The sequence below is a fragment of the Geotrypetes seraphini genome, chromosome 6 (genome assembly GCF_902459505.1).
Source record: "Geotrypetes seraphini chromosome 6, aGeoSer1.1, whole genome shotgun sequence".
Taxonomy (NCBI): Eukaryota; Metazoa; Chordata; class Amphibia; order Gymnophiona; family Dermophiidae; genus Geotrypetes; species Geotrypetes seraphini.
This window is the reverse complement of record NC_047089.1, coordinates 94,974,114-95,001,650: the sequence shown is the minus strand read 5'-3', so window position 1 is coordinate 95,001,650 and position 27,537 is coordinate 94,974,114. Positions and strand designations below refer to the sequence as shown.

General features: G+C 41.2%; 1 protein-coding gene across 7 annotated transcripts in view; it reads left to right on the top strand.

Annotated features, from left to right (window-relative positions):
• DACH1 (dachshund family transcription factor 1) overlaps window positions 1–27,537 on the top strand; it is a 1,064,146-nt gene that overhangs the window by 973,507 nt on the left and 63,102 nt on the right. For 6 of the 7 annotated variants that reach the window (XM_033948400.1, XM_033948395.1, XM_033948396.1 and 3 more), the window contains one exon: window positions 23,402–23,470. The exons of the other annotated variant lie outside the window; for it this stretch is intronic. In XM_033948400.1, coding sequence (XP_033804291.1) covers window positions 23,402–23,470 — 69 coding nt within the window. The remainder of the gene's footprint in view (window positions 1–23,401; window positions 23,471–27,537) is intronic. 7 annotated transcript variants of the gene reach the window in all.

Below are 27,537 nucleotides of genomic sequence, written 5' to 3'. Positions count from 1 at the left end.
ATTACATAAAGCTCCTTTTTTCTCAAAATTTGCTGCTATTTTTGCTTAATGGAGCAAATTTCTTGATATTATATCTATAACTTTTGTTTTCACACTCAGCAATGATACATTGATAAAATATTTTTATGTCGAGTCTGTTTTATTGAAAAAGAAAAGTAAATCATTACAGAAATAACACTAGAGTCTCTAATATGCTTCTTACAACAAGGATTCCTTAGAACTGCACTAATAAAGTGTTACAGTCACAAAAGAATAAGAAAACATTCTTCAATCATCAAATAATGCACTGTGTGCAGCTTGAGGCCTTGTTGCTCTTTCTCCTCCCCCTCCCCTCCCCAGACCCAATGTAGCTGCTCTTCCCCTCCCCCTGGACCCAACACGACTGCTCTTCCACTCCCACCTCAGCCTTCCTACCCAGAATGCCCTTAGGGCCGATCTCTACAGCCACCTAAGAAGCGGCCACCGATCGTGTGTCAATCACGCATCGGCGTCCTGTAAAGAATTGTGTCTACTTTTACTAACAGAAGTCTTAAATGTAGGCCAGCATTTTACAGGTGTACATTTAAGTCGTCTGTCTCATGCCTACAGACGCTTATGGACCCCTAAGGCCACTTCCCATGGAGACCGCCTCATGCCATGCCTTGGGCATCCATATGCATCTCTATAGTATATGTCTCCATAGGTGCACAACATACAGCACATATGCAATGCAGGTGTCCTTCCCCACCTGCATTAAAAAAAGTGCATCCTGATTGGCTATGAGATGGTAATAGGATGCCTACCGCCGCCTACAATTGGGACGCCTGTTTGTAGACTCAGCGCTTTAGAGTGGCAGCTGTACAGAAGGGCTTCCTGCAGCCTGCACCAGGTCATTCCCTCTGACCTGGTCTGCCCCTTCTGAAAATAGGAAGCTGCATCAGAAGAGTCAGGCTGGGTCAAAGGGAAAGGCCCAGTGCAGGCAGCAAGCAGCCTTTCTGTATGGCTGCCACTGGCCTGCAGGGCCAGTGACTGGATTCAAGGTAGGTAGGCTGTGGGGTGTGGAAAGAGCAGCCATGTTTGAGAAATGTCGGATTGTGCAGGCTGGCTGATAGATGGAAGCAGAAAGTGGGCTGTACGCAGTTTGATTATATTGTGATTAATTTTTTTTTATCGCGATTAATAATTAGCTCATTAATTGCAGCATTAACAGCAATTATCATGCAGCCTTAGAAAAATAATATTTATGATTTGGTTTTAGTCTACTTGTTTGTTAATTTTATGAAATGTTCTCTTATTAACTGTTCCACCCCAGTCATTATTTTATAAACGTCTATCATATGCCCTCTTAACCATCTCTCTTCCAGGCTGAACAGTTTAGCCTTTGTACATAAGAGATGTGTTCCATTTTGCTTATCATTTGTGTTACCCTTCTCTAAAGCTTTTCTAGCTCTGCTATATCTTTCTGAAATGGAATGACCAAAACTGCTTACATAAATAGCCAAGGACCCTCGAAGCAAAGAATGTTCGACAAAACAGTTTTACTTCATAGAACAAAAAATAAAAATATGGAAGCCCCAATTTGTGCCCCAAGGAGTGCACTAAGAAGCACATCTTGCTCCTTAAGTACAGTCTTTTGGTGCACACCATGACACAAAAGGCATTGCAATCTCAAAGATACAGGAAAGGGGTCTGTCACACTCTAGTGTCAGTAGTGGCATTACTAACGTTCCTCTAAGGTGAGCGCATGAGCGATCGCTCACTATTTTCAGTGGGGTCGCTCATACGCTTTCTCCTGTCGCTCACTCGAGGGCGGGCGAAGGTGAGAGGAAGCGGCGGCCTGTATTTTAAAGTTGAAAGATGCAGCGGCGGCTCCTCTCAAGATCCCCGACTGCATCAGACTTCCGACGCAGGTGGGGATTCATGAAAGGAGCCGCTGCCATGTCTTCAGTGTCGTACCAAGGGGGGCGGTCCGCCCCAGCTGTGCATCTGCCCTAAGGCTCCAGTCGGAGAGGAAGTTCGGGCCAGCCAATCGCTGCCTAGCTGGGTGGAACTTCCTCTCTGACGGCAGAATTGACATCGGGGGATTGCTGGTCGGCCCAGTGGGAAGCAGAGAGAGCTTGGGACAGCCATGGCGGTGGCTTTGGGGCCTGTTTCCCCCGATGGTGGCAGTAGTGGCTTTGTGGAGGGTAGGGGGCAGGCAGGGAGACAGAAGGGAAACAGAAAAAAAGAAAGGGGGCATCAAGAGAGAAAAAAGAAAGAAAGGGCGGGGAGGGAATGAGGTCTGGAGGAGAGGAAGCATACAGGCTGAAAGAAGGGAAGAAAGATTGGATGCACAGTCAGAAGATGAAAGTGCAATCAGAGACTCATGAAATCACCAGACAAGGTAGGAAAAATGATTTTATTTTAAATTTAGTGATCAAAATGTGTCTGAATTTATATTTGCTGTCTATATTTTGCACTATGGCCCCCTTTTACTAAACCGCAATAGTGTTGTTTAGCGCAGGGAACCTATGAGCGTCGAGAGCAGCGCTGGGCATTTAGCGCAGTTCCCTGCGCTAAAAACTGCTATTGTGGTTTAATAAAAAGGAAGGGGGGTATATTTGTCTATTTTTGTATGGTTGTTACTGAGATGACATGCATAGAGTCATCTGCCTTGACCTCTTTGAAAAAAACCTAGAATAGGAATGATAATTAACATTTTCTCAGCGTATAGTGTGCTTTGTGTTTTTTAATTTTACTGTTGGTAGATCATTTTGACTTGGTCATTTTAAAGTAGCTCGCAAGCCCAAAAAGTTTGGGCACCCCTGAGCTAGAGCTAGAGCGTTGAAGCTGTGTATTTCTATTTTATCCCCCCTTTTACAAAACTGTGGAGCGTTTTTTAGCGCCAGCCGTGGTGGTAGCAGCTCTGATGCTCAGAATTCTATGAGCGTCAGGGTTGTTACCACTGTGGCTAAAATCCACACTACAGTTTTGTAAAAGGGGAGGGGTTAGTTTGTGATGACATATTCCATACTAGGCGAAGGTGTTTTCTGTGTGTTCGAAAGACATGGTTTTCTGTTAGGATTGATGGTGTAGGATTGATCTGTGCTGGTCTGGCTTGTTTAGTTTTACAATGGGTGTATTGATACATTTGCTCACTGCAATATGTAAGATGCTGCCTTTTCCTAGTTACTCATGTGTGACGTGTGGCTTGTTACTAAAAATCATGTTTTTCGTACAGATGGGGGGGGGGGGGGCAAAAAATGATGGGCCCTGGGTATGCTAGGGTACGCCACTGTATGTAAAGATACCAGAAAGCTGGCGAAGCAAAAACTCACAGGCACTCGTTTCAAGTTTATTGAGATTTTGATTTAAACGCAATATCAAATATTTTCAATGCGTATAACAAAAATAAATTTGGGGAAATAAATAAAACCATTTGAACAATAAATATACAAACATATCCATAGATAATTAAAAATACATAAGGAGTACAAGGATAAACTACATTTGTTTAAAAATGCGTCCTCCGCGCCTGCTCATAAATTTGTGGAGTATGTAACTTGTCGCTCATGCATATTTTTTTTGCACACACCTCATCAATCCTTAGAGGGAACATTGAACGTGACCATTTATTTTTTTTTCCTCAAAATGGGCTAGGACCCCCCCCCCACCCCCGATCCTCCCCCGGATCCCCCCTTCCCCGGAACCCATTAAATATAGTGCAAAATATAGACAGCTGATATAAATTCTAAAAACTGATGCATTTTGATCACTAAATTGAAAATAAAATCATTTTTCCTACCTTTGTTTGGTGATTTCATGAGACTCTGGTTACACTTCCTTTTGACTGTGCATCCTTTCTTTCTTTCATTTCTTTCTTTCTCCCTGCCCCCCTTTCTTTCTTTCTGCTTTTCTTTTTCTCTTCCGTCCCCCCCTTTCTGTCTTTCTTACTCTCTCCCGCCTCCCCCCCCCAAATCCACCGCTGCCTATTTCTCCAAGCCTCCACCAACGTTAATTCTGATGTCGGAGAGGAAGTTCCGAGCCAGCCAGGCAGCTTATGGTCACATTAGGCATTACCAGTTTCAGGGGACATGGCTAAAAACAATCTCTACACTGGAAAACTCTGGCAAGGTAATTAAAACATATAAAGACCTGTAAGAGACAAAAAAAAAAAAAAACCCCAACTACATTATAGAGAGAACATCTTAGATAAACTCCACATTGATCTCAAAATAACAAAGGCTGCTAGCATCAAAGTCTCAGTTAAAGAATATTTTCCTACTTTTTCTAGACAGACTTTTATGCACTTGAAGGCTTTGTGCTTCCTAAGTGACTGTTTTAATACCAAAAATTGTGCTTATTGTGATGTTCCACATATTATTTTACCATACTGAGGAGACCTATATTTAACCCTTGAGACAGGCAGACATTTGCCAAAACACTGGCCAAGTCAGGTTTTACTCTGTGATTAAACATTATCTCCTATATCACTTCTGGCCTAGTACATTTTTGTCTTCTTTCAATATACCTCTGTCTTGCTACGGATATTAGTACAGAATCTGATTCATCAATATTACTGGGGATTTTAATTTATACATATATATATAGATACCCAATATTCTGCTTTGTAATGTTACTTCCCTATGGCTTTGAAAAACAGGGGTCTACAGTTGTCAAGGTCATGTTTTGGATCTTATTTTTCTCCCTTGGACTGTTCAGTAAGGATTGTGATAAATTTTAGTGTTTTTGAACATATATGGTCATAAGGGCAAGAAGTTTTTAAATATAGATTTATAACATAAGAACATAAGAGCTCAAGTTTCACGTTTTATTAAAATTTTGATGAATCGCAATAACAAATTCAAAGCAATTTACAATTAAAAATGGGGTCTCAATAATTAAGTGCAACAGAGACATGGACATTACAGACTTGTATGTAAGGGAAATGGGGGGAACTATAATAAGCATAGTAAAGAAAACATAAAAGGTAAGAATAATGGGAGGGTAGGAATTTTAAAAATAAAAAGGAAAAAGTAAATTAAAAGTATTTTAATTACATGAGGCCTGTAACAAAGGAATCGGAGATTTATGCAATGTGCAGGGTCAAGAGATAATCTGGCGAGGATTATGTCTCTAAGGTATCCTTATACAGCCAGCATTTTAACAGTCCTTTAAATTTACTTAGTGATTATTCTTCTTTAATAAATGCTGGTAGGGAGTTCCAAATTCTGGGCGCGGTAACAGCAAAGATCGTATCATGTCTGGTATTTATTATTCTTAGCGATGGAATTACTAGAAGTTTTTTGTCCTCTGATCTCAAACTTCTAATAGGGGTATATGGAACAATATACCTTTCTAGGAATGATGGAGCTCTAGTTGTTAATATTTTGAATGTTAATAATGTTATTTTAAAGGAGATTGTATGGATGATTGGTAGCCAATGAGCTTTTTTGAGGAGAGGGGTTACATGGTTGAATTTTTTCCTATTTCTAATCATTTTGATCGCGGTATTTTGAATTAATTGTAATCGTCAGATGTGTTTTAGAGTTACTCCTTTGTATAGCAAGTTGCAGTAATCCAGTTTTGAAATAATCAGTAAATGTGCAAGAACATTCAGTAAAGATAAATCCAAGAATGGGGCAATTGATCTGATCATTCATAACCTCTGAAAACAGCTTCTTACTACTGCACTGATCAGGTTGTGATACGTCAGTTTTTGGTCCGTGATAACCCCCAGAACTTTGATCGTAGTAACTTCCTGTAGTTGAATGTTATTTATGTTAATCGGGGTGGTTAGTTTTAGTCCTTCTTTCCATGGGAAGTGCATTATTTTTGTTTTGTCTGTGTTCATTACTTGTTTATTTTTGTCTAGCCAGTACCTAATTTCTTATTGCCATTTAGAAATTTAGAGTTGCTGTACTGGGACAGACTGATCCATCAAGCCCAGTATCCTGTTTCCAACAGTGAGCAACCCAGGTCACAAGTATCTGGCAAGATCCCAAGGAATAAAACAGATTTTATGCTGCATATCCTTGGAATAAGCAGTGGATTTCCCCAATCAATAATGACTTATGGATCTTTGTTTTAGGAAAAATTCTAAACCTTTTTTTAAATCCTGCTAAGCTAACTGCTTTCACCACATTCTCCAGAAACTAATTTCAGAGTTTAATTGCACGAGTGAAGACATATATTAACCTATTATTATTATCTAAAGAATGTGAGGATCAGATGCAAGCTTTGTCTACTCTGCTTTTGGAAAGGCAAATTTCTCTTCAAAATAAAGTGCACTTCATAAGGAATTTATTTTTAATGCCTTGTGGTTGAAATGTAGAATTTATTTTTAATGCCTTGTGGTTGAAATGTAGACTGAAATAGAAAACTGAAAGGGTTTGGTGTAAAATCTGAAGGTTGATCAGTTAGCCTATAAAGAACAAATTAGGTTTTATAAAATAGCAGTTTATAGGGCTACACCTATTTTTCACATCAAATAATAAAATGTGCATTTTTTTCAACATTATTTTATCTTTTACTACTTTGAGTAATACATTTCTAGAGTAGATACACCTTCTGCTGATGTCTTGGCCTCTTTCTTCTTGTTCAGCATTCAACATCTTGAGGAGAATTTTGTTTTCCAGACAGGCTTGTTTTCACCCAGAAACAAAAGGAGCACTGACGGAGTGACAAGGCCATAGCAGAGAGAATGAATTAATTATTTGCTTCAGTCTTTATGGAAAAGATGTAAGGAATCTATCTACCTGTACTAGAAATGTTTTTCAAGGGTAATGACGCAGAGGAAATGAAAGAAATCTCAGTGTAGCTGAAAGATATACTAAGTAAAATTGACAAATTAAAGAATGATAAATCACCTCAGGGTACTGAAAGAACTTAAACATGAAATTGCTGATCTGCTTATAAGAACATAAGAATTGCCACTGCTGAGTCAGACCAGTGGTCCATCATGCCCAGCAGCCCGCTCACGCGGCGGCCCTCTGGTCTAAGACCAGCACCCTAACTGAGACTAGCCCTATCAGTGCATGTTCTTGTTCAGCAGAAACTTGTCTAACTTTGCTTGAATCCTTGGAGGGTGTCATCTGTAACCTATCGTTAAAATTGTCCTTAGTACCTGAAGATTTGGGAGTGGCCAATGTAATGCCAATTTTTTAAACTGGGTTCCAGGGGAGATCCAGGAAATTACAGACCCGTAAGCATGATTTCATGGCAAGATAATGGAAACTATTATAAAGAATAAAATAACGGAACATGTAGACGGACATGGCTTAATGGGACAGATTCAGTCTTGCTTCACCAGTTTACTTCATTTCTATGAAGGTGTGAATAAACATGTGGCTAAAGGTGAGCCGATTGTCTTGGTGCATATAGATTTTCAGAATCTTTTGTTAAAGTTCATCATTAGGGACTCCTGAGAAAATTAAAAGTAATGGGATAAGATGCAGTGTTTTGTTGTGGATTAGGAAATAGTTATTGGGCAGAAAACAAAAGGTAGGGTTTAATGGCCATTTTTCTCAATGGAGAAAATTGGAGAACTGGGCATCCAAATGGTAGATGGAATTTACATTACATTACATTAGTGATTTCTATTCCGCCATTACCTTGCAGTTCAAGGCGGATTACATAAGAATTGTCATGAAGTTACAAGATATATAGGTGGATTACATAAGAATTGTCGAGAAATTAAGGTAATATGTGTTGGGTAATTAGAACATTTTAGATTTGATAGGAGTAGACAGTGTGGAAGGTGGAGCTTGGGAAGGAACTGGTCATGTTAGATAGGTTTTATGTATTTTTTGAAGAGTAGAGTTTTTGTTTCCTTTTTGAAGGTTTTGTAGTCTGTGGTCGAAGACAAGCAGATTGGTGATTTGTCTGTCTAGTTTTGCTGCTCTGGTGGCCATTAGGTTGTCATATAGTTTTCTTCGTTTGACATTTTTGATTGGCGGGTGTGTGGATAGTGAGTGGGTTCTTCTGTGTCTGGTTGAGGTGGCTTGAATTAGTCAGTTGTTCCAGTAGGCTGGGCTATCTCTGTTAATAGCTTTGAATAGTAGGCAATAGAATTTGAAGTGTACTCTTACTTGTATTGGGAGCCAGTGTGAGTCATGGTATGCCTCTGTTATGTGGTCATATTTTTTCAATGAGTAGATGAGACTTAGGGCTGTATTTTGTATTGTTTGTAGTTACTTTATCATGGCCGCTGGGCAGGCGAGGTATAATATGTTGCAGTAGTCTATTAGTCCAAAGATAAGAGATTGTACCAAAAGTTGGAATTGTTTCCTGTTGAAGAATTTTTAAATTTGTCTTAGGTTTCTCACAGTTGCGAATGATGCTTTTATTATTTTGTTGATTTGTGGTTGCATGGTACAGCCTCTGTCAATCAGTACTCCAAGAAGTTTTAGCTTGGGTTGAATGGGGTATGAGATCGAGTTTATTACTAGGTTTGTTAAGGTAGGAGTTTTGCTGTTTTCTAGGAGGATGAAGTTTGTTTTTTTAGAGTTAAGTTTTAGTTTGTATTCTGTCATCCATGTTGCTACTGTTTCAAGTGTTCTGTGTATTGTGCCTGTCATGGTGGACTCTGGATGGTCAAAGGGGAGGAGAATGGTATACATCTGCATAGCTGTATAAGGTTATGCCGTGTTTGTCTAGGCAGGAGCTGAGGGAAGCTATGTATAGGTTGAATAGTGTGGGAGACAAAGGTGATCCCTGGGGAACTCCGCAGGGGTTGGACCATGTTTCTGATTTTTCTTTATTTGTTTTAACCCTGTAAGTTCTGGATTGTAGGAAGCCTTTAAACCATGAGAGTGCCTTGCCTGAGATTCCTATGGAGTTTTTGTTTGTATTTTTGGTTCATTATTCTCCATGCTGTTTTTGTGGATTCCTGGCTGCTTTTTCTCCATTTTCTTTCTAGTTGTCTGCATTGCTTTTTGAGTAGGAGAGTTCGTTGTTGAACCACTTGTCTGATTTTCTGTGGATTCTGGTTTTGGGTTGTTCTGGGGCTAGTTCATCCAAGGTTGCTGTACTTAGATGGCTTCATTGTGAGATGAAGTCTTTGGGAGTGTACTCTTGGATTATGGTATCTGCTTTTGTCCAGAATATGGTGAGATTGATATGTTTGCGTGAGTTGTAAGTTATTTTTTGAGTAATTGGAGTGCTTTTGTTGCTGGTCCAGTTGATTTTGTAGGAGTAAGTGTAGTGATCTGACCAGAGGGAACAGTTCTATTTTCCATATGATGTTTGGATCTCTGTTTGTGTGGGTTGTTGGGACATGTAGGCTGCCATGTCGAGTTGGTATCCTTTTTCATGTGTGGTTTGAGGGTCTAGGATTTTGTATGTTAAGGCCTCGAGGTATGATAGTAAGGTTTCTACTTGTTTGCAGGATTGGTTTTCAAGGTGGAGGTTAAGGGCTCCTAGGATTAGGTTGTAGGTTGTCATTAGTGAGTTTTGATACATAAATTCTTCAAATATTGGTTTTGCTGTGTTCCAGTTACCTGGGGTTATGTAGCAGAGCATGCATGTTAGTGTTCTTCTGAGTAAAGTGTTTGAAAATTGACAGGCTAGTAGATCCATATATGGGTTGGTTGTTTTGTCTTGTATTTTTAAGTTTATGGTGTTTCTGGCTATGATGACAATTCCTCCTCCTCTTTTATTTTCTCTGCAGACCATTGTTATCTTGTAGCTCTTTGAGCAAACTTCAGTTATTCTGGGGTCCGAGTCAGAAGTAAGACAGGTCTCTGTGAGAAAAAGGCAGTCCAGGTTTTCTTTTTCTATCCAGTTTTTTATGTGTTCTGTTTTGAAGCCTATGGCTCTGATGTTCACATATGCACATGTGAGAGTGGTGTAGTCTGTTGGTGTGTTGCGAGTTGTTTTGCGGTATGAGTGATCTTTGGTGATGTTGTGTTTTGGTCTTGTATGGGTTTGTCAGTTTTCTTCTTGTTGATTTTGAGGTGGGTTGGTATGTGTATGTCTGATAGTTTGAGTTTCTGTCTAATGTGAGTCACCAGGTTGATTGGGTAATTCCCTTGAAATTTGTTATAGTTAGTATTGGAGAGATGTTGTTTGCTGTTGCCTTCCAGTTGGTTAGGAGCAGGGTTATCAGTAGGATTACTTGTGGGTATTTTGGTAGTGTGGCTATCATGGTGGTGTTAAGTGTGGTTATTATTGTAGTAGTGGGTAGAGGTGGGGAAGATCTTTCCTTTCTAGGCTTGTTGAGAGATGATGGTCTCTTCAGGGTCTGAGGAAGGAGCGGGTATTTTGTGTTTTTGAGTTGCTGAGCTTTCCAGCTGGCTCAGTGATTAGTGGCGATGGGGAGGGGCGATGTGAGTCTTGTCGTCAGGTGATGGGTCAGGCTGCTGCCTCTCCTAGCTTCGGTCCCCACTTCTCCTTTCCATGGTGGCTCTCCAGTGGAGAGTGATGCTGCCGGAGGTGGCAATGGCCTCCGCAGCGCTTTCAGGCTCGGCTCTCTGCTGAGGTGTCTCGGCAAACGGCTGCCCCTCCCAGCCTCGGTCCCGGTCCCTCTGCTCCGTGACTGCGCTCGAGCGGAGAGCGATGCTGCTGTAGGCAGTGGCGGCCTCCGCGGCGCCCTGGTTTCGGCTGTCCGCTGCAGCGTGTGAACTAACGGATGCCGAAAGGACAAGGTGAGTGAATAGTCAGCTCAGCAGTTAAAGAGGATCCAGCGAGAAGCAAAAAAATAACATGGACAAATGCAAAGTGATGCATATTGGGAAGAATAATCCAAATCATAGTTACCAGATGCATAGTTACCAGACTCAATTTAGGAGTCTGAACCTAAGAAAAAGATCTAGGTGTCATTGTAGACAATATGCTGAAATCTTCCAAAAGTCCGTTATATGCAAGGCCACTATATGCGATGATTTTCTGTGTTTATAAAGGCGCACGGACGGGACCAGCGGACCTCGTTCGCTATAGGTGAGGTTCCGTTATAAGCGAGTCTGTTATAATGAGATTATACTGTAGCAGAATTAGCAAGATTTTAAAGAAGAGCGACCAAAATGATAAGGGGGATAGACCTTCTCTCATATCAGGAAAGGCTAAAGAGGTTAAGGCTCTTAAACTTGGAAAAGAGACAGCTGAGGAGGATATGATTAGGGTCTACAAAATCTTGACTGGTGTAGAATGGGTAAAAGTGAATTGTTTTTTTTTACTCTTTTAAAAAGTACTAGGGTACACTCAGTAAAGTTAAACAAATAGGAGGAAATATTTTTTTTTCCTCAATGAGTAGTTAAGCTCTGGAACTCATTGCTGGAGGATGTGGTAATAGCAGTTAGCATAGCTAGCTAGTATAGCAATGTATGGCGGCAATTCATTCCAAAGTTTAAGCGCCAGAAAGAAGAAGACTAGCTCTGGGTACATTCATATTGTGCTTGATTTGAGAATGGTAAGCTCCTTCCAGATTTTAAAGAGGGGTCTTAAAAAATGTGGCATTTTATATAGTTCTTTGTCTGAGGTTGACTGATGGATGATGCTCACTGCTTTTTTTACTATTGTTTGGCTTCTTTCCTGGATGTGTCTTGTGGTAAAATAAAGGGTTATTGTCCACTGTGCTACCATTCCAACTCCATTCAGCAAGGGCTGCCAGCCCAAGACTGAGTGGACTACATGTCCCAGACCACAATGAGCTTTACAGCTCAGTACTCTAGTACCTTAACAAGGTAATCCTGCTGAGTCAGGGGGCAGGGTTCAGCAGGGAGGTGTTTATTTGCCACAGAGGAAAATCATTAGGTAGAGGTCCCTGGTGGGAGTGAAAGGATTCCCTAGCTTTCCCCTAGACGTGGCTGAGGCAGAAGCCCTGGAAAAGTTACCTCCACATGAGCCGAGAAAGAAAGATTGTACAAGATGAAATAGTTACTGACAGCTGGGCTGAAGATATCTGGGCTGTAAGTGTGGACCAGCTTTACCACATATGGAGGCCCATATGGAGGCCCTCATGAGGGAACATAGGAGGTAGGGAAGCTGTATGGAAGAGCTGACCTGTTTTGCTGATAGAATCTGCTGGAGGTAAGATTCACCTATGCAGAAAACTCTGCCTGTATTCTAATGCCTGACCAGAGCTGTGATTGAATATTGCATAAAACCGTTTCTTGCAATTGTGATAAAGACTGGTTTGGGGCATGGTAAGCCCTACTGAGAATGTCAAAGGAAAGTAGTCAGAATGTTGGAAAGCTGTTTCTGAGGAAAATAAATCATTAAGTGCTCTTCCCTGCTGTTTAATAGAGTATTTTTGTTCTGAACACTACAAAGTGTGATATGTATGTTTGTATAAATCATTTCCTGAGCCATATGGGCCTGGGTCCTTCTCTCTATGGTTCACTAGCCCATCCTCCAGACTACTTAAGCCACCTCTGTGCAGCTCTACTAGGCTTTCCTATGCCAGGTGCTAATGTTCTGGAGGCAGGTATGTATGTTGTTGTTCCGATTTTTGTGGCGGTGTTTGTGTGTGTTTGGGGGGGGGGAGTCAGTGATCACTGGGGGGAGTGTGTGATAGTCTGTACTTTGTGTCTGCAGTGATTATCTGGTCACTTTGGATACTTTCTAGGCACTTAGACCTGTTTTTAGATCACCTAAGTCACAACATATAAGTTCCGTCCAGACAACCTCATATAACTTTTGATTATCCCTGCAGTATAACTAAGTCTAGGCCCTAACAACTCCTTCAAATGCCCCTTTGAGCTCTGGGCACACAGCAGGATTCAGAGGCCTAAAAAGTCTCTGGATACGTCTAAAAATCCATTTTGATTATTAACACATGGACAACCTGTCTTTTAAGTCATCCAAGTGCCAATTTGGGAAGGTATTTAGATGTATTTCTGTTTTGATTATGAGTCCCATAGTCTGGTAGAGTGTCATATATCCCTTGATGGATTGTTTTCAAAATCTTAAATTGTACCCAAAAACAGATTGGTAACCAATGTAATTCCTTTAAAATTGATGTAATATTTTCATATCTTGTTGTTCCCATCAGGACTTGTGCTGCGGAATTTTGTACAATCTGTAATGCTTTCAAGCAGGTGGATGGAAGACCAATGTAAATACTATTACAGTAATCAAGATTTGAGAGCACTAATATCTGCAAGACTTGTCTGAAATCCCAACCTGATAAAATCTTTTTCAGTTAAAGCAACTTTCTGATTGGGACATGGGACGGTAGCATGCTACTTTTTGGGTTTATGCCAGGTACTTGTGACTTGGATTGGCCTCCGTGAAGACGGGATACTGGGCTAGATGGACCATTGGCCTGACCCAGTAAGGCTATTCTTATGTTCTTACAAATTGGAGGCATTTTCAAAACTACAAAATGTCCAAAAACCAGGAGGGCGAAGAAAATGATAAGAGGCTTCTGCCAGAAGACGTATGAGGAGAGACTGGAAGCCCAGAATATGTATACCCTAGAGGAAAGGAAGGACAGGGGAGATATGATTCAGACGTTCAGATACTTGAAAGGTATTAACGTAGAACTTGCCCAGAAATAGCTAAGAAGAAAAAATTTAAAAAATTTAAATTGAATCAGGTTGGGCAGACTGGATGGGCCATTTGCCATCATCTACTATGTTACTATGTTTTTTTCTTGCTAAAACATCCACATGCCGATTATCAAAGAAGTTAGACATTTTGCGGGATATTTTCCCTCCAGACTGTCTAATTAGTAAAGGGGTGTGTTTTGGGCGGGTTTTGGGTAGGCTTTGGGATGGTTTAGACTTGGATGTCTTGCAGCTATATCAATATTATACAATAACACTTTCACTTTGATTGATGCATGAATGTCAAGTTCAACAATGGCAGGATAGCACAGGCTCTGTAGCAAATCAAAAATGAAGGAAAAAGCCTCAGACAAGGGCCCTCCCACCTCTACTAAGAAGTGCTAGAGACGCATCCAGTTTTGAAGTCTGATCGGTCGTGTCACACCTTGAGTCAACAGATTTGTGAAACGCTAGCCACCGTCGGTGTACCGATCAACTGAAGATAAGTTGAAATCATTTTCATCTATCTTTTTTCATGTCCTTAACAGTACAGCACAGAGACTTTTCAATTTCAATGAAGACTTTTTGCCGATGAGGTGATCGCTCAATCACCTTTAAGCAATACCACTTTGTAGTGGAGGTGGGAGGGCCCTTCATTTTTGATTTGCTACAGGGCCTGTGCTGTCCTGACATTGTTGAACTTGACATTCATGCATCAATCAAAGTGAAAGTGCTATTGTATACTATTATTGTTTTTTCACCATATCTGAGTCATTTTGGCTATATATTTGCAGCTATATCAAACCTTTTGCAAGATATCCTGGATGGAACTTGGACATTTTAGGTTAAGCCTGTTTTAGAAGTGTCTAAGAGCCAAAAAGGTACCCAAACTGACCAGATGATCACTGGAGGGATTAAGTAATGACCCCTCACACACAAACACACATACACTCCCCCAGTAGTCATAGACCCTCTCCAAGCCCCCAAACTTCCAAAATTAAACAGTACATACCTGTCACTAGAATAGCAGCATCTGGTATAAGGAAGCCAAGTAGATTATCACACAGGGGTCTTGTAGCCAAGTGGGTAGGCTAGTAAACCATAGAAAGGAGGGGCTAGGCCCATAAACCGCTTTAACCATTGCATTTGTGGTGGAAAGTATGAGCCCCCCCAAAACTCACCAAAACCCTACTGTACTACCATATAGGTGCCATATGCAGCAATGAGGGCTATTGGAGTGGTAGATGAGTATGGTAGGTTTTGGGGAGTTTTGGAGGGCTCACTGCTCTATTGGCATGTCTATCTGGCCAATTCATCACAATGCTGGCCCCTCTCACATCTAACATAACATAATTATTTATTTATATACCGCAAAGGCCTTACAGTTCTAAGCGGTTTGCAGGATTAGAATCGTCAATATAGTAAAATGAAACTTGTAACAAAGGGAGTAGAAGAATGAAAGAGTAGAAGATTTTTTTTTAGTAGCGGGAAAAGATATTTTAAATAGGATAGTTTATTTCGAGAAGAGAAATGTTCTTAAGATTTTTCTAAAATGCATATATGAGGTCAAAGAGTGAACTAATTGGCTCCAATCTGGGTCTCTTGAAGCAGCTTGATAGGCAATGAGTTTGGATACGAATCTCCTGTGGGTAGTACCTTTAATTGATGGAAAGGAAAAAAAATGATTGAGGTCTTGTGGTTTGACCAGGTCTGGAGAAGAAAAATTGGTTAGGAAAGTAATAATCCACTGAGTGCTTTGTAAAAGAGACAGCCAAGTTTAAAAAGAACTTGTTTTTCCATTTTCAGCCAATGAAGTTTGAGATAATAAGGAGATATGTGATCAGATTTTTTTAAAGTTGAATATTAGCTTTATGGCGGTATTGTGGATGATGCTTAGCTTCTGGAAGTGTTTGTGAAGTCAAGATAAGTATATAATGTTACAATAATTACATTACATTACAGATTTCTATTCCGCCATTACCTTTCGGTTCAAAGTGGATTACAAAAAGAGTTATGGAAGAAGGGTTACAAAGTTAGATCAGAGATCGTTTCCCAGAGAAGGTTAAGTAGGATCAGGGGTTAGGGAGGGGATGGTAAGAAGGAGATATTTGTGGTATTAAGCTTTATTCAGGGATTTCTTGAAGAGTATAGTTTTTATTTCCTTTCTGAATATCTTGTAGTCTGGGGTTGTTATCAATAGGTTGGAGATTTGGTTATCTATTTTTGCTGCTTGAGTGGCTAGTAGGCCGTCATATAGTTTTTTCCATTTTACTTCTTTGATTGGGGGGTAAGTGAATGGGGTGTGTGTTTTTCTATGCCTAGTAGAGGTAGTTTGGATGAGGCAGTTGTTTAGGTAGATTAGGCGGTCTCCATTTATAGTTTTAAATAGTATACAGTAGAATTTAAATTGTATTCTTTCCTGGATTGGAAGCCAATGTGAATCGATGTATGCCTCAGTAATGTGGTCATGTTTCTTCAATGAGTAGATGAGTCTCAGAGCTGTATTTTGAATTGTTTGTAGTTGTTTAATCATTATTGCAGGGCAGGGGAGGTAGTGGATGTTGCAGCAGTCCAGAATACTTAGGATTAGAGATTGTACTAGGAGCTGAAATTGTGTTCTTTCGAAGAATTTTCGGACTTGTCTAAGGTTTCTCATAACTGCGAAAAATTTTTGTATTGTTTTGTTTATTTGTGGTTGCATGGTGCAGCGTCTGTCAATAGTCATACCTAGTAGTTTTAGGGTTGTTTGCATAGGGTAATTGATAGAGTTTATTTCTAAGTTGGTTATGGTTGGGACTTTGTTATTTTCTAGGAGGATGAATTTAGTTTTGTCTGGGTTGAGTTTCAGTTTGTGGTCTTCCATCCAAGTCATAACTAGAGTTTGGTGTAGTGTGTCTGTCATTGATAGCTTTGCTTGGTCGAAAGGTATGAGGATAGTGATGTCATCAGCATAGCTATAAGAGGTTAGGCCTTGTTTGTTCAGGTAAACGCCGAAGGAGGCCGTATATAGGTTAAAGAGAGTTGGGGATAGTGGGGATCCTTGTGATACGCCACAGGGGTTGGACCAAGGTTTGGATTTTTCTTTGTCTGATTTTACTTTGTATGTTCTGGATTTTAAGAAACCTTCAAACCATGAGTATACTTTATCTGAGATGCCTATTGAGTCCAAGATTTGCAGTAGGATGTTATGGTCTATCAAGTCAAATGTCACCATCAGGTCCAGCTGTATGAGCAGCATTTTTTTCCAATGCTGAGGTGTTGTCTTGCTGTGTCGATAAGGGAGCCTAGTAGTGACTCTGTGCTGAAGTTAGTTCTGAAGCCGGATTGCATGGGATGGAGTAAGTTATGGTCTTCGAGATAGTTGGTGAGGAGTTTGGCTACTAGTCCTTCTGTTAGTTTGATATATAGAGGTATTGGGGCGATTGGTCTGTAGTTGGATGGGTGGTCTGTTGGTCCTTTTGGGTCTTTTAGGATTGGGGTAATGATGATTTCGCTGAAGTCAGTCAGGAAAATGCCGTCTTTGAGCATGGTTTGTATCCAGTGTAGGAGTAATGTATGGAATTTAGTGCTCGCTGATGACAGGAGATATGATGGGCAGTGGTTGAGTTCACAGGATGTGTGGCTGTACTTATTGTAGAGTTTGTTGAATTTGGTCCACTGTATCTTAGGGAATTGGGACCAAGTTCTGTCTGCAGCACAAGATTCATTTTCTGTGGGAAGTATTGTGACTTCAATTAGGTGGGCTGGGTTACTATTGAGAGTAGCTCTGGTGTTTGTAATTTTATTCTTGAAGGGTTCTGCTAGGAGGGAGGCTGAAGGGGAAGGCTTATTGTTAGTGGTCATATAGGGTTTGGTGTTAGTTAGATCTTTTAATATTTGGAATAGTTTTTTGGTGTCTGTGCCTATTAGGTTGGTGTAATGTTTTTTTCTCTTTTCTTTTAATAGAAGTTTGTATTGTTTGTTAATTTTTTTCCAGGTGGTTTTCGTGTGATCTAGGTTGGTTTTTCTCCATTTTCTTTCCAGTCGTCTACATTGTCTCTTGAGTAGGAGTAATTCATCGTCGAACCATTGGTCTGATAGTCTGCAGGTTCTGGTTTTGGTTCATAGTGGGGCTTGTTCATCAAGGATGTTATTGCTCAATTTGCCCCATTGTGAAATGAAGTCTGTGGGGTTATCTTCTTGGATTGTTTCATCTACTTTTGACCAGAATATGGAGGGCTCGATGTGTTTGCGTGATGTGTAGGTTACTATTTTGGATATTGGTTTTGTTTTGTTTTTGGTCCAGTTGATGTTGAAGGTGAATGCATAGTGGTCTGACCAGAGGGATGGGGACCAGGTTCCATTAGTCGCTTGAATTTCTGAAGTAGATGTTTGATGGGTCATGAAGGCTGTGATGTCAAGTTGGTGTCCTTTCTCATGAGTAATTTGTGTGTTTAAAATTTGGAAGGCATTGATAAGGCATTGAGGAAAGAAAGGAGGTTGTCTACAGGTTTGGATGAATGGTTTTCAAGATGTAGGTTTAGATCTCCTAGGATAAGGTTGTGTGCTGCTGTTAGTGAGTTTTGGTATAAGAAGTTTTCAGATTCGGGTCTAACCGTGGCCCAGTTTCCCAGTGTTATATAACAGAGCATGCAGTTTAGTGAGTTTTAGTTTTTTAGGATGCTTAAAACTAGAGAATGGACTAAGAGAATGAAAAGAGCTTGGTCAAAATATCTAAATGGTGCCGATTTGGATGTTTGTGACTCGGACAGTTTTGTGGTTGAAAATGGGGTATAAAGTTAGATGTCCTGGCTGCCTAGACATTCTGGCGGCCAAGACGTCTAACTAGATAATTTAAAAATAATAATAATTTGGACATCCAGTTCGAAAATTGCCATTTTTTTCTCCCTTTACTGGAAATTTTACTAGAAATTTCCAAATCGGACTTAAATGTTTTGTTCAAAAATGGTCCTCCACATGGTTTTGTTATCAACTAAGACCATTCTTTATTTTTACAGTAAACAAAAGATTAGAGTTTGATTTTCTCAAAACTGAGATGGCCATAGAACTTTATAATTCTTAGGTTATGATTACCTCTGGTACAAACCAGAGATGCAGAAGGTGAACTGCCCCAAAGAGTGAGATGTATGGACAATGTGTCTGAGGTATAAATTTACAAAATTTTACATCTGAAAAAACCTTCATAATTGGAAGAAACAAAATATAATATTACTAGGTCTGCCCAACACTATGCAAATATTTTCCTGTTTACTGCCATTTCTTTTCCTCAGCCTGTAGCAGACCCTTCAGACTTTCTCCCATTATTCATTTTTGCTCCTTTTTAACAATCCCCCTCTCCTCAAGACACTCACTTGTGCCACCATTTATCTCCAAAAGTCCCTGTGCAGAGCTCAGATTCTCCTTTGCCTGGATCCTACTTTGGAAGGAAGATTTGGACTGTAGAGAACTAAACTCTGAAAATATACAGACACTTTAACCATCCTTCTGGTTTTGAAACAGATAATTTACAGTTGTCAATCCTTGATCTTCAGTCCTGAGAACATATAACAGGACCACCACCGCCCTCTTAAACATTGGGCCCTAGGCACATGCCTAGTTTGCCTGTGCATTAACCCAGTTCTTCAATTTCAAGAAAATGCTATAGACATATCTCTTCTCTCTGTAATTCACATGAACCCTACCAATCTAGGATCCAAAAAATCTTACTATAACTCCAACCAAATGTCTTTGTAATTTATATTGTAAACCACAATGATTCCTAGTAGAAAATTATATAGTATGATCTGGTATGGTATGAAGATGCAGTAAAAGATGGGATTTTGCTGCACCTAGATATATCATGGGAATCGCCACAGCTTGCTGACTTCGTGGTAAAAGGAAAATGCACACTAGAAGCTGCAGTATAGTACAGTAGAGTCTCAGTTAACCAGGATTCTCACACAACTGGCAAAAAAATTGACAGTGAAAAAAAAATGTCCCCCGAAGCATCAGCAGCAGTGGTCCTAAGATGCAAAGCCCCTCCTTCCCTCAAGCCCCCCAAAACTACAAGTGATGGCAGTCCTGAGCTGCGAACTCCACCTCCCTTCTCATCCAAAGCACCAGCATGGCAGAATTCTGAGCCCCAAATCCTCTCTCCCTCCCTCAAGCCCCGAAGCAGCTATGAACACTCATCCCTCCCACCCTGAAGCACCAGTACGGCAGTGGTCCTGAGCCACAAAGCCCTCCGCCCTCCCTCCCTCAAGACCCAAAGTGACAGAAGCAGACAACAGTCCTAAGCTGCAAACTCTCTCGCTCCCTCCCTCTCTCTCTCTTCCTTATCAGAAACACAGTGGTCAGCAGGAGGCAACCTCCAGACAGGTTGCTTGTGGCCAGCCCCAGCAGGTCCTTTCCTCTGACATGTCTGAAGTGACGTGTCAGAGGAAAGGCCCTGCTAGGGCTGGCTGTGAGCAATCTGCTTTGAGGCTGCCTCCTGCTGACCACTGTGCTTCAGGTAAGCAAGAGAGGGAGGGAGCAAGGGGGGCTCACGGCTCAGGACCACCGCCTACTTCTACCACTAGTAGGGGGGGGGGGCGGTTGAGAGTGTAATGAGCTGTTCTGCATGCATTTGCATGCTTTCATCTCATTATTGTAAAATATCAGTGACCTAATTATTGTTGCAATAGGTCACCTCAACTGGTATTAGAGCCCTTTAACACACATTAAGGGTCAACTTTATAACTATTCTCCTAAGGTTTCTATTTATCTCAGGGGCCATGCTTGCTAAATGTTAACATGTGCTAATGTGAGGAAGCATGGATGTGGCAACAATTATTGCATACTAACATTTAGTAAATTTATGGCTATAAAATGTAATAAAGTTGTTAGAGTTTCCTAATGCATCAGTTAACTGTTGGGGGCAATCACAACATTTTTTTTAGGATGGTTGCTATGCTGTTAACTCACAGAAAAAAGTGTTACGGCACATTAAAATGCAGTGCAGTTAGCTACACATCTTGTGATGACATGAAGAGCTCTGCATCATCAGTTGCATTAACAGATAAGACAAAGTACAGTAACTACTTCTGGAAGGCACAGTCCTTGCCCATCCCCATCTGAAAATTAGCTTTAGCTGCTTAATTTGTGGATTAATGTGTGCTAAAGCATTGCAGTAACGGTTAGCATGCAGTAATTCCAATATTAAACAGCTATGATAGCATAATAAATTAACCCTTTAAGTAGTTAAAATGCATCCTAAAATATGTATCATCAAGAAATACAAATTTTATCTGAAATTAGAATTTTATAACTGTTAGAAATGTTTTTTTACAGCTAACAATTAATTTCCAGTCAACTTCTTCGTGCTTCAACATTGGTATAGGATTTAGGGAGTAATTCTATAATTGGGCGCCTCTAGTTAGGCACGTGAATTCTGTGTACTGAGTACCAATTCTATAATAGCATCTGTGTGTATTATACTAACACCTAAAGTTAGACACAGTCATTTATATTTGCTCAGTTGCAGGCATAAATGGTCACTCCTAAGTGTTCATGCTATGCACATACATGTACAGTAACTGACAATAGAAGATAAGCATGTGCATAGGAAGAGGTATGGCCAGTAGGAAAATGGAGGTATTGATGCCCCTGTATAAGACTCTGGTGAGACCTCATTTAGAATACTGTGTACAATTCTGGAGACTTCATCTTCAAAAAGATATAAAAAGGATGGAGTTGGTCCAAAGGAAGACTACTAAAATTGTGCATGGTCTTCGTAATAAGGCATATAGGGACAGACTTAATGATCTCAATATGTATACTTTAGAAGAAAGGTGGGAGAAGGGAGATATGATAGAGACGTTTAAACACCTACGTAGTGTAAATGTGCATGAGTTCAGTCCCTTTCAATTGAAAGGAAGCTCTGGAACAAGAGGTCATAGAATGAAGTTAAGAGGTGATAGGCTCCGGAGTAATCAAAGGAAATATGTTTTTACAGAAAGAGTGGTAGATGTGTAGAACAGTCTCCCGGAAGAAGTGGTGGAGAAAGAGACTGTGTCTGAATTCAAGAAGGCATGGGATAGACACGTGGGATCTCTCAGAAAGAGAAATAGATAATGGTTATTTCAGACGGGCAGACTAGATGGGCCATTTGGCCTTTATCTGCCATCATGTTTCTATGTTTCTGTGTAAACTGGAGACATGCCCATGCCCTCTCCCATGTTCCATACATGTGTATATTGCTTCCTTGCAGTTCTAAAGCACTTATGTGCTACCTTATAAAATATCACATAATGCACTTATGAGCATAAGTGCTATTCTGTGCACTTATGTTCACAAGGCACTCAGAACTGTATGTGCCCAGCTATAGATTTGCCCATTAATCCATGGATTCTATATATGGTGCCCAAATTTTGGCAAGGAATGAAGATGTGTGTACAAATATATTATTTAATGAGCCATTAGCTAGCAGTTAATTGATGTTAGGAATCAATTATTGCAGTTAATTATCAATAATTGGAATCTGTGTGCACATCTGCCTGCATGTTATTCTATAAGACAAATACTGTAATTTATGGTTTGAGGCATCTTTATTTGGTCACAGTCTCTGCATTTCAATTGTGAACAATTACATTGGACGTTTGTTTTGTTTTTCTGTTGGTTTTTTGTTGTGTTTTTTGTTTTTTGTTTTTTTTTTGGGGTGGGGGTTGATTCTATAAGACCAGACATATAAATCCTGTAGTGTGTGACTCAAGTGGGCATGGCCAGGGGAGGGGCAGGGTATACTGAAAAGTTGCATATGGTTTTATAGAACAGCACCATTTCTGCACCCAGATATGAGTTGGCACTGGCATTTATACCAGCTGGCACAAATAGCAGCACTCATCTTCGGGCACAGGGCTTGTCTTTAAGTGCTATTTATAAAGGCCACTCAAACCAGAGCACTCTCGCCCTTTATAGAGGTTAGTGCTAAATTTTCCAGCACCAACTTTTTATACAATTTCCTCCTAAATGCATACATTCAATTCTTTTTTGGTATCGGATGTAATAATTACATATGCGGGAGTTAAGTTGTGGAATGGTCTTGTTGGTCAAATTCGAAAATGTAGAGACAGGAACACATTTAGGAAAATATTAAAAACACAACTATTTGTGGATGCATTTCTTTGAGCAATTGACCTTATGTAAAGATTAAATCTGTCTGTTTTGTTCCTATCTTGTTTTGATTTTTATGATAGTCTATGTATGTAAATTTATGCAAATCGTTTTGGGAAAAAAACGGTATAGAAATTTTAAAAATAAAAAAAATAAAAACCACTTGACATAGGAATGAAAAGCACAGCTCCAAAGTGTTAATGGCCAGCTGTAAATTAAGCATCCATGGTTATGAGGATTAAGTTATTTAATATAGGTGTCAGCTGTGTACTGATACAAATAAAAATATTTTACTGTATTTATGAAGAAAATTACAGTGCTAGTCTAGCACAAGAGCATCAGCTCATACCTAAAATCCCTCTCTAAGCAGATAACTGAGGAAGTACAAAAAATTGTTAGACCTCTAAATGATGGTTTTAAATGAGTAACTTTACTAACCTTCTGAAAATGTAATTCATTGTTTTCTCATATTGCAGGCACTAATATGACATTTCTTGATGCATGTATCTTGGTTTGGTTTTCTGTTGATAACAAACTTTCTTGCAAGTACATTAAGACAACATTTAAATATTTACTTTCCATTTTGTGAGATGGTGCTTTCTTAAAATATATATATATAATTATATTTTTGTGTTTGGGGGGGAGGAGGATGGTAGCTTATTGGTTTTCTTTTCCAAAGCAATATTGTCAGTACAAACGTAGTATGGTTGGCCTTGTAGTCATCAAGGATGATTATACTGTGTTAGAATTCAGCAGAGTTTAACAGGTTGTAAAATAGGCTTTATGAACCAAATCAACTCTGTCATTTTTACCTTTCCTGCTTTTAGACTCTCTGACCCCAGAGATAGACACTGACCGCAGTGCTGGTAGAACAGATGCTGAAAGGACAATACAAGGTAGGAATCTGCAAAAGGCTATAAATCTAGATCTTGCTGTATGAGTTTTACTGAGCTTTAGCCTGCTATTCAAGCATGTAGCCTACCATCTGGACCACATCACAGCAAGTTCAAACAAGGTCAAGTTCATCCTGCCTATTTATAAGCGTAAATTCATTTGAGTGTAATAGTTTTCTGCAAACTGACTGGCATTTTCTTATGTTTAAAATTCAGTAAAAGAGAAATAATTTTAATCATAAACCTAAGGGTCATAAGGCTCTTATGTTTTTAATATGAGGCTAGGACAGCCCAGAGAATGGAGAATTACTGCAGGAAATACAGCTTATTTTTCCTCTCTAAAACTGGTTCTCCTCTTCATTAACTAAGGATGCTTGAGACTATTGTTTATCCATCTACATATCTTTCTAATCCAGAGGCCACAATCAGATCTGACTTTCACGGTATCTATAATAAATATTCATGAGATATTAAGAAAATATTGCATTTTCCATAGAATGAAAAGCTAAAGGACAAAAGGGCATCATATGAAACTGAAGGAAGAGAAACCCAAAAGGAATTTGAGAAAATAGTTCTTTTTTTTCAATCAGATGTCGGTAGGTACTTAGGCCAGGATTCTTAAACACCTGTGTTAAAAAACAACAGTCTGCCCTGAAATCCTAGCCGCGTGCCACCCCTTCACCCCCTCTGCAGCGGGAGAGATGCCTACTCTCCCTCACTGGCAATTGACCCCTGCCAAATAATGCCCTCACCTCTGATGCCCCCTCCCCCTGTCTCCGATACCCCTTCCTCGTTATCTCAAAATAGATGCCCGGAGGGACGTGGACTCCTTCTTCCCAGCTGGCCTGTGTAATCTAAAATAGGCCTTCCCTGCCCCAGTGCATCTTGAGATGCATCGGGGAGGGGCCAGAGGCTCTTATTGGCCCAAGTTTTTAAGGAGGGGCCTTATATAACCTAGACCAGTCAGAGCCTCAGACCCCTCCCCAAATGCACCGGGAAGGGGCCTAAGGCTCTGACTGGCCTGGACACCAATGTGAGGGGCCTTAAACAACTTAGACCAATCAGAGCATTGGGCCAATCAGAACATTAGGCCCCTCCCTGGTGCATCCCAAGATGCACCAGGAAGGGGAAGGCCCATTTTAGATGACATAGGCCAGCTAGGAGGAGAGAGTCTGCATCCCTCCAGGCATCTATTTTGAGGTAAGGGGGAGGGGGCATCACTTGCCAGCAGGGAAAAGTGGGCATCTCTCCGCTGCGAGGGGGGGGGGTAGATATGGCGCGCTGTCAGGATTTCAGGGCAGCGTTAAGTATCGGCATCTTACTCACTGCAGGGGGGGATGGGGGATGGCGTCTGACATGTGGCCGGGATTTCAGGGCAGCGGGAGAGTGTGGATATCTCTTCCACTGCAGGGTAGGGGTGTTTCAAGTTTATTTATTTCTTTTTATTTTCAAGTTTATTTTAATTTGATAGATCACTTAATTTAGGTTTTACTAAGCAAGTTACAATATATAAAAAATAACACATAGTTTGACATAATGTTTAAAAAGTTTAAACAATGGTTATGTTTAAAAATGTTTAAACAGTAATTATAACTGACAGACATACAGGAACATAAGGTTAAAAAAACCCAACAAAACGGTAGAACTACAATTCAAAGAAAAAAAACAACAAAACATTAGGAGGGGGAGGGTAAAAATATAGGAGGTGAAGTAAAAAATTTGATGAACATAATTTATAGATTGAAGGCATCTTTAAATAAGAAGCTTTTTAAATTCCTTTTAAAATGGCTCAGATTGTTTTCTTCTCTTAATTGTAGAGGTAAAGTATTCCAAAGTTGTGGAGCTATTACCGAAAACATATCTTGTTGACGGGTTCCAATAATTTTCAAGGAAGGAACTACTAAGAGTTTTTGGCTAGTTGACCGAAGGGAGCGCGATGTGCTATACAGAATAAGTACTTTACTAATAAATTGGGGTTCGTTAGTTTCAAGGGTTTTGAATGTTAACAATAAAATTTTAAAAGTGATGCGGTGGTTGATAGGGGCTCCTTTTATGAAGCCGCGCTAGCGGTTTTAACGCATTAGCGCGCGCTAGCCGGAAATCTACCACCTGCTCAAAAGGAGGCGGTAGCGGCTAATGCGTGCAGCAATTTAGCATGCGCTATTCCGCGCGATAAGACCTTAGCGCAGCTTTGTAAAAGGAGCCCTAAAAATACTGCGCCCTGAAGCAGTAATTTGCAAATGAAACATGCATGTCAGCAGTCGTGCAGTTTAATACCTACTGGCATATGTTAGGCTTGACGCCACATTGGAGTTTTTCAGATAAGTCTTTAAATAATAAGAAAATATAAAAGTATAAGTAAATAGATGAGCCGATGAGGTGGTGTAAAATTGTACAAGTAGTAGTACTTTATGCGGGTAATAATAATAATTAAAAAAAAACGTTTAAAAAGTGTCCTAAATGGCTACTTGGACGATCAAAAAGCCTGATCGTCGAAGTACCCATAAACAAGGCTGGTTTTTAGACGTATCTAAAACCAACTTAGGCCTTTCCCCTGCCTCTAAACGCACAGAGAGAAAAGAGGTGTGTTTAGAGGAGGGGAAAGGGCGGGCAGTGGGCGGGAGGTGGGCCGACCTACACCTAGCCGTACAACAGGTATAACCAATACAGTTTAGTCAGCACTTAGACCTTTTTCACTTAGACGAAATAAAACCAGGTCTAAGTGCCAAAAAACGGGCTGCTGAGCTGATGGCCGCTGGCGCCATCAGTTCAGCGGCCCAGCAACCTAACCATCGCGGCAGGAGAGATGCCTCATCTCCCCTACCGCGATGCCATCACTCTTCTACCCGAACTGACGCAACCCGCGGCAGTTCAGGTAGATGAGTGATGGCATCGCGGTAGGGGAGATGAGGCATCTCTCCTGCCGCGATGCATCACTCCCCCCCCCACACACACAACATCGGGGCAAGAGGGAGCTCAAGCCCTCTTGCCCCCAGCCAACCGCGGCACCCCCAACACGATCGGGGCAAGAGGGAGCTCAAGCCCTGTTGCCCCAGCCAACCGCGGAACCCCATACACGATCAGGGCAAGAGAGAGCTCAAGCCCTCTTGCCCCAGCCAACCGCGGCACCCCCGACACGATCGGGGCAAGAGGGAGCACAAGCCCTCTTGCCCCGCCGACTCCCCAACAATATCGGGCCAGGAGGGAGCACAAGCCCTCCAGGCCCTGGCGACCCCTCCTCCCCCACTAGTTGTTCGGGCCAGGAGAGAGCCCAAGTCCTCCTGACCCTGGCGAGCCCCCCCCCCGCTAGTTGTTTGGGCTAGGAAGGAGCCCAAACCCTCCTGGCCACGGCGACCCCCTACCCCCACCCCGCACTACATTACGGGCAGGAGAGATCCCAGGCCCTCCTGCCCTCGACGAAAACCCCCCTCCCCCCAACGACCGCCCCCCCAAGAACCTCCGACCACTCCCCCAGCCGACCTGCGACCCTCCTGGCCGACCCCCACGACACCCCCACCCCCCTTCCCCATACCTTTGGTTTAGTTGGCCGGACAGACGGGAGCCAAACACTCCTGTCCGGCAGGCAGCCAACGACGGAATGAGGCCGGATTGGCCCATTCGTCCCAAAGCCCCGCCTACTGGTGGGGCCTAAGGCGTCTGGGCCAATCAGAATAGGCCTAGGAGCCTTAGGCCCCTACTGGGGGAGGGGCCTGAGGCACATGGGCCCAACCCGACCATGTGCCCAAATTCATCAATACAGGGTATGCGTGGAGCAAAGAGAACGCAACAAGTAGAACACCTCGTTCTGCTTCCTCCATTATGGGTACAGTAAGAGGAGTCCCCAACTCCATCTAGTCACCTACTCTTTGGTATGTGGTTGCTCTTGATTTGCACCAACACCAGAAGAAGGAGCTGGGTGATGTGGCAGTATTTAAAAAACTGGACTAAGCAATGTCACCGTGGCCAAGATGTGGGGCAAAGATCCTCCCTCTGCCTCTTGTCCAAGCGGCCAGTCTCTAATGGTTTCTTTCTCCTAGGGATTTCCATGGATTATAAACTTATCAGTAGGT